The sequence below is a fragment of the Mastomys coucha genome, unplaced genomic scaffold (assembly GCF_008632895.1).
Source record: "Mastomys coucha isolate ucsf_1 unplaced genomic scaffold, UCSF_Mcou_1 pScaffold21, whole genome shotgun sequence".
In the NCBI taxonomy this organism is placed as follows: Eukaryota; Metazoa; Chordata; class Mammalia; order Rodentia; family Muridae; genus Mastomys; species Mastomys coucha.
Genome location: NW_022196904.1, coordinates 103,457,630 through 103,465,752, shown reverse-complemented (window position 1 = coordinate 103,465,752; position 8,123 = coordinate 103,457,630). Strand labels below are relative to the sequence as shown.

Here is an 8,123-nt window from a genome sequence, read left to right as displayed (position 1 = left end):
TATTCTAAAATAAGCACAGAGAATTAATTACATACATTTTAACAAAGTGTAGTTCTTTGAAATTTATTACCACACTCACAAGCACTCAAATACTTTACAGAGATGAAATAGATATTTTAGATTTTATTTTAAATTCACAGATTAGTTCTTGGCTATTATTAGATTCATTGCTAGGAGCTTAGTAATAAAGTTCTGAGATACAGTGATACATCATTTAGCCAAAATATATTTTTTAAAATTTTCATTTGTACTAAAATAATAGTTGGAAAAATATTTAAGAGCTCAAGTTAAAATACTGTTATTGGATCAATCCATGAGTGAGCTAGACAACATTTTTTGAGCTTGGCCCTTTCTCAATCTTGGCAGGATTTGAAAATTCCTAATTAGCGGAAGTATTCCGAACTGTACAGAGATTATGATTTTCAAAGAGAGGTCTGAAGGCTTTTTATCATAGGACCATAGCACAAGAAAGAAACAAAAGGAAAGGAAGATGGTTGGGCTGCCATCAGGCCACCAGAGAGCACAAGAGCACCTGCTTTAGGACATCTGCTTTAGGGAGCCGTCCAATCTACACATAGCACTTGAGGAGAAGAACTCTGCTTAGTGATCTGGCAGTGGTTAAATCATTCTGTTTGGAAATCTACACTACAGAAGTTGTTTCTGATCTAGTGACTCCTGTCTAACAGGGTGTATACACCAAGTACAAGGAATTCTGAGGGTTTGACTCCAAACCTAATGGTATGATTGTATTCTGAAGGGATGAGCACATGAATATATGAAAAGAACAAACTGAGACTTGACACCCAAACTCTTTGTTCTGTGAATTATTAAACTTGAGTTTAATAGTAATAGTCTCAATTTTTATAAGACCATAAATCAACATTTATACAATACCAGCATAGGCTTTTTGCAAAACTACATTTGTCCACAGACATATTTCTGCCATATTTGCTAATAAAGGAGGTTGTCTGAGATAATATATATTTTTCAAAGAAAATACAGTTAGCTCTTTCTACTCAGACTTCAAAGTAAGAAACTGATTTATAATAAAAGGCACAGACAGTATATAAATTACCCTAAAATACATGAAATTTCCAATTTTATAACAAAATTGTATGATTACCAATTTATTCAAAGTTATCCCCAAAGAAAACTCTAAAAATTTAAACTACAATGAAAGAAAAAACTGCAATAGCAAAAATATTCTGAACTCATTTTATTCTGCGCTCACAAATCTGCCTTAAAAATATCAATCTATTTTGCTTAATTGGTACTGAACTGTCTGTAAGTATAGGCATGGCTGCTGGGGACAATGGAAAAGGCACAGAGGCCCCAGAGAGTCACAAGGCATTCCTGCTCTTGTCACCAACGTGGTGTGTGTTGATAAGCAAGTCACTAGGAAGCATGTTTCTTCATAGTCCTTCCAATTCTGAAATACTACAAAGTGCCTCTAAATGTGGTGCCATGCTAATTCTACACAGCAGTTCTACAAACCAGCTTGCTTTGTGTCTTCCAGAAATCCAGAAGGCAGGTGCAAAGATGACAGTGTGAAGACTAATAAAGAAAATTACAGACCCATCCCAGAGAAGATTAGCCAACAGCTCTCAGATCCAGCTGCAGAAAGAAATCTGTAACAGTTCTCAGTGGATGGAGATGAAACCGGAACCACTACATCCTTCATACCATGTGTCAGTGAGCTACTCCTATTTCTTTACTTCCATGCTAGGGACTGCTAACCTTTAACTCACTCTGTAGACCATAAAGGTTTTCAATTCATGATTCTCCCTACCATTTCCTCCCAACAGCTAAGGTTGTAATCCTGCATCATGAAATCTGGCTTTCTTGTTTTCTTAAAAAGAGGCCTATATTGAGTCTGGGATCTTGCTAGTCTGAGAATAGATTGTCAATTATCTCTGCTGTCTATAGAAAGACATGCTGCGAAGAAAGCTTTGCACTGCCGTTGTATGATCAGTCCACTTAGAGGTAAAACACAACCCTCTAAGGGGGTTTCATCATCAGGATTTCCAAGGCTGCACCATAACACCATGGCCAACAAGCAAGTTGAGGAAGAAAGGGTTTATTCTTCTTATACCCCACATCGTTGTTCATCACCAAAGAAAGTCAAGACAGGAACTTACACAGGGCAGGAATGTGGAGGCAGGAGTTGATGCAGAAGCCATGGTGGGGTGCTACTTACTGGCTTGCTAGCCACAATGGGCTGGGCTCTCCCCCATGATCACTAATTGAGAAAATGCCTTACAGTTGATCCCATGAAGATATTCCTCAACTGAGGTTCCTTCCTCTCTGATGACTCTGGCTTATGTCAAGTTGACACAAAACCAGACAGTACAGGAGATGTTTTGTCAGGAGACATTATTCCAGGTATATGCAGCCAACCATCTACCAAGGGTTCAAGGCCCAGGATGAGCCTCAATATGTACCAGAGTATAGTGATTCAAGAGGAGAATGACAAGGATCCTGCTCCCAGGAATGCAGGGTGGTTTCCATGAAATGATTGATTGAAAAAAGAATTAAAGAAGGGATCACACAGTGAGTGTTGAGCTCAGTGATAAGGATGAGTGCTGTAAGTGTGAGAGGTGATGTACATTACACATAAAGACAGCTGGCTAGTCCTGAGCAGAGCAGATAGGGAGGCAGGAGGAGAAAGCAGCTGGGCACTGCTGTGATGAGTCTCACAACTGTCTCCTGCAGGCCCAGCAACTTTGCCACTCCATCCACTCAGAATTACTGTCTTCAGACCCAGAGAAACACACATTATGTGCCACCAGCTACCTCTGAGTGTCTTTATGAAAAACAGAAGTATTTTTAAGGTTGCTTGAGAAAATGAGCTGACTACAATGACACAATAGAAGGCCCAGTTGCAAGTACAGATTATCACTCTAAAAGCTGACCATGAACTATTTCTCACTTTGTTCCACAATAATTAAAATTCTATTTTGGCTGAGGGCAAAAGCTAAGTGACTTTATCTCCACTAAAAATAATCTTTTAAATGTTCCAAGTTCTTTCTAACTTAGCAAGTCAAAATATTCAAATACACACTACACACTTCGACTGCACCCTTAACTAGAATTTTCTTAAGACAACTTTAAGTTTGGGACAGCAGGATAGATCAGGGGTGAAGTTCTTGCTACCAAGTTGAGACTGACAATGCATACTCAATTTCCAGAAAGGGAAGGGAAAATGATGTAATTATATTGTAGTCTCAAAATATTTAAAAAAACATAATCTCACTTAGTAAGACAGAAATGTATCTACTCTACATGAGCTGGCCTCTGCCTTGGAGATAACACAGTTGATATGTTCACTTCTAAATAATCTTGGGCTGCTATGCCTTTGGTTATTTACATCAACATCTTATAATTATCTTTTTTATTATAAGATATTGACTTCCTTTCAGTCACTGTTAGTGTGGTTATCTTTTAATATCACCTTAACCTATTATTCAAACTGCCCTTTCAAATCTATTGTTTTTTAAAGGGGGCACAATATAAGAATGATTATTTTAAAAATTGCACAAATAAAGAAGCCTTCAAATTTTGAAGTCTGAGTGATAGTCGTGAATTTTAAAAACTGGAGTTTGTTACAGAAACTTTGCTTTTACTTCCTACTTAGAGTTCAGTTTCTCATATAAGACCTGTTGCTACTCAAGTAACTGAGTAACCCTTGCCATGAACATGATCTTAGGGAAGCTAAATCTCTGGGTAGAAGCTGGTTCTACATTCCAGATTATAATTACTAACCCAACAATAACAATTTCCCATGCTATCCATACATATAGATCAGCTTCTTTACCTCAGAATATACAGCTGCAACCATAAACTCTCTTGTGAGTAGTTGATGTTTGAATCTTTAACATTAAACTGCAAACCCCAGGAAAGTGGAGCACAAGTTGTGGTCACAGAGCTATAACCCCAGTCCCCAGTTAAGCAGGCACTCAACCTTTCATAGTGCCTACTCACTTGTGATAGATGACTGAAATAATAACTCTTGGCAGAGCCAGAGCCCCAAATTCTGTTCTCTCTGGTGCTGCCTTGAACAAACACATTAAACCTTCTTTAACTCTCAGTTGCTACATTCAGGAGAGAGCTTTCAACATGATGCTAAGTGTTCGTTTTTGTTGTTGTTGTTGTTGTTAATGATTTGTTTTATTCACTTTTAAAACAACCAAGGGAATCAACCAAGGGAATACCACATTCTTATGTCAAGGACATAACAAGCAGGAAAGGAGTATCAAGGGTACATTGATTAGCCTCAGAAAAAGGCAAAAACAGCTCCTAGTTCTGACAAAAGTGATGACTTCTAAATTGCTGAATTCTTCAGGAGAGTGTGGTAAGAAAGAAGTTTCTAAGGATAGTCCTCCTTTCTTCCCTGAATCCTATATGTGAGTTTAATACACACAGAGTTTAGAAACTATACTCTCCATCCATCAAAGCTTTCTTTTAAATGTATATATACAATTTATTTTTCAGAAAATTAACTAACAACTTATAAGCCTCTTTGCCTGCTAGATGTGTCTGACCAACGCAGCACATTTTAGTAGTGTTCCTCTGAAAGCATAGCATCTTACAGTTCTCCATTGACTTTAGATCTAGAAAGCAATGTTAGCTCCAGAATGAGGAGTCAGATTCCCTGGGACTCGAGTTAGAGACAGTTGTAAGCCTGCCATGTGGATGTTGGCAATTGAACCTGGATCCTCTGGAAGAGGATTAACTGTTGAGCCATCTCTCCAGCTCCTGTACATAGACAGCCCAGCTAGCCTCAAACTCATGATCCTTCTACCTCTACCTCATCACCATATACTATGGGTGTACACCACCACAACCAGCTGTATTCTAAACCAGTCTGTTTTAGAGAATGTTTAACTCACATAAATTAATTTGTAAAACTGAGAGCTCAGAAATGGCTCAGGGGAGATACTTTAATGGCTGAAGGAAGACATTTTAAAAGGGTCTTCAAATCCCACCTACAGGTGTAACTACCATCCTTATGACAGTGGCAGCCCCCTAGAATACCACAAAAAAACTAGTATGCAAGCCCAGTTCCAACAGACCACTTTGAAATCAAAACCATCATTTGGATAGTCTTTCTCCCAGACTCAAGTGAGGCAAATGAGTTCACTTTGGGAGCAAAATTTAAAGGAGCACCATAAAACCTGATAATCAACATCATATTTCGATACAACACTTTATGATCAAAAAGCAAAATTCATGAACAAGATATGAAATTTTTAATAAGGAAGGATCTGTATTATTGATTTTTTTCTTTTGCCTTAGGCTCTAGTATGGTTCAGCTCAACACTTTCTCACTTCCCTCTGTTCTGATAAAAGACACCAAGCATATGCACGGTGGAATGTGCAAAGGAAGCAGATTTGTGTTGGCTACATCACTCTGAGCCAGAGAAGCACCAGGGCGTAAGCACCCAGGACCACACTGCTTCTCAAGACAAAGACTGTTGGCTCCTGTTCCTGTCTCTTGCTAGGACTGGTAATTTACAAAGAGAAGACTTTACATAGCTTACAGTTCTGTAGGTCTAAGAGCTTGGGACCAGCATTTGTGTGTGGTTTCTAAGGTGAGGGCTCCAAGCAGCTCCACAGGAGAAGAAGGGAAGCGGGAGCTGGCTCTTACAGAAGAGCTGACATGAACAGAAAAGAATTAACACAAAGCCAGTCACTTTTATTAACGACCTTCTACAGAGTAAGTAATGCCATCCCAAGATAACTACATTAATCCCTTTGTGAGTATAGAATTTCTACACCTAATTCCCTCTTAAAGATCCCAACAACAGGACCATATTGGAAGTTAAGCATCAACATGAGTTTTGGTGACAATTAACCATAACAGTTCCCAAATGCAAAAAAAAAAAAAAAAAAAAAAAAAAAAAAAAGAAAAGAAAAGAAAAGGATAGTCTCAATGGATCACGGGCTATCCTTTTGTCTATGGTAACTATTATCACTCTATACAAAGAAATGACAAAGCCCCAATATGGTGTCCACATTTCTCCAAGAACTCATTCCACTTTGCATAGGAAAAACAGAATCTTCATGGTGAAACAGTGAAAATCTCCCCTTCTAAACACCCCTATGGTAATAAAGCTATAGAAAAACAATACTGATCAGTGTCTTTTATTCCAAGAGCAAATGCTGTGAAACAGAATGAAAGGAAGGGTGCGGTGAACATTGCTGAGCACTAGCAAAATGAATGGTTCAAGAGAAGGTTCTGGGCTCCGAGTGTTAGTTACTCATTAGCCCTTATTCCTTAAAGGTCAGTGAAGGAGATGTACATCAGTGCTGTCAATCAGTCAGGCTGTACTGGGTGATTCTGTACTCCCTACTAAGGAAGCAGGGAAAGAAGAAATGATTCCTCAATCAACACAAATTGGAGAGTATTCCTGGAATTGATATTAATCTGTTTTTAAAGTGAACAATGAAAGAGAGTCCCTCCTGGATGGAGTACCTGTATTGTAGAGTAGCTGTAGCCAAGCTAGATACTTCAAGCCTTAAAATTATGTGAGAGAAGAAGGCAGGGCTGATATCAAGTATGTAGCAGGCAACGGATGCTTCTGGTCCTCCACCGCTAGGGTTTCCCAATGGCAACCTCAATATCCATCCTGTGACACTGAAGGCTTTGTTTAGTAATAACATCTCACCATCATTTTTCTAACCTACTAGAAGATTAATAATAAAATTAAGGAATATTTCAAGATAAAATATCAGGCATTTTAACAGTAGGTGGGTTGTCTATGGATGGAGATCCTGAAAAACACTGTAGGAACTTCGTTACTCTTAGCCAGCCAAGTATCTTCGATATATAAGACACATGCACTGTGCAGGCATTCAATAAATAGTTGCATGAATAAAACTTAAGGTAATGAGAACTATTAAACTTATGCTAATGCTGAATCATAATCAGAAGGAAGGTTGTCGGGAGTCTCATGTCCTGCAGGTCCTGTGTTGCAATCAATTGCCCAATAGAAAACAGGAATGTGGGCTGAACTAACAATATAAAATCATTGCTTCTGCCTCGGTAGGAGACCGAAAACTTGAATAGTCAGTGCTATCCCTGAAAGAAGAGGTCTCTGAGATTATAAATAAGAAATCAGTGGGGACTTGTGGGAGCAGAGAAGGGTGAAAAGATAGGTGACCTGAACTAATCAGAATCCTCAAAGGGTCCACGGAGAAATGGCTCATAACAAACTGAAACTGTAGATGAGTGAAGCAAAATATAGTAAGGTTATTTCCTTTTCCTCTCGATTTGTGGACTCACTAATGGCAATGCTAGTTATTATTACCCGCCTCAGTTAAAGAAGCAGTTCTAATCTCTTCCCTATCCACAGACTGAAAATAAACAGACCAGGCAATGTTAAATACCCTTAGAGAACCAGCATCCAAAGAGCAAAGCTCACATGACCAGCCTACTGACAACATTCTGGAAAAGGGCCCTAGGGCTGCGTGCCCGCTATGGCTCACCTAGAGCCACCGCCAAAAGCAAAAGTTTGCAAATGGACTCTGAACAAAGCAGATCTGGAGCTGGATAACCCAAAGGGCCCTGAGCCCACACTAAACGAACCAATCAATGGCGGTAGAGACAGGGCGGGCTGTCGGGACGCCCGGCCAATGCGAGTGCGGCAGGGCTGGAGGGGGCGCCCCTGCCTCCTCGCTACGGGTTAGTTCGCAGCCCAGCCCGGGCCGATGTTGGAGCTACCCGGAGCCCAGGCGTGCGCTGGGGCGCTCGCGGGCGCCCTCCTTCTGCTGCTGTTCGTGCTGGTGGTCCGCCAGCTCCTGAGGCAGAGACGGCCGGCGGGCTTCCCCCCGGGTCCTCCGCGGCTGCCATTTATAGGCAACATCTGCTCCCTGGCCTTGTCCGCCGATCTTCCTCACGTCTACATGAGGAAGCAGAGCCGGGTGTACGGCGAGGTAGGCCTTGACGCAGACCTTCCTCTCATCAGGAGCTGCAGCCAGGAACGCCGTGGCCCTGCACCAAGCTTCAAGGGCCATGGATTCGGCCTGAGTTTCCCGCCCACAGACCAGCGTGTGCTTCTGCACTTGCCCTGTGTGGCCTGTAGTCTCTCAGTCTCCCTCCCTCCCTCCCTCCCTTCCTCCCT

The 8,123-nt window shown here is 40.7% G+C and overlaps 1 protein-coding gene across 3 annotated transcripts in view; it reads left to right on the top strand.

The window, feature by feature from the left end:
* Window positions 1-7,663: 7,663 nt before the first annotated feature.
* Window positions 7,664-8,123, top strand: part of LOC116102828 (vitamin D 25-hydroxylase) — a 35,631-nt gene continuing 35,171 nt past the window's right edge. For all 3 annotated transcript variants that reach the window (XM_031387968.1, XM_031387969.1, XM_031387967.1), the window contains exon 1: window positions 7,664-7,935. In XM_031387968.1, coding sequence (XP_031243828.1) covers window positions 7,711-7,935 — 225 coding nt within the window. In that variant the 5' untranslated portion in view covers window positions 7,664-7,710. The remainder of the gene's footprint in view (window positions 7,936-8,123) is intronic.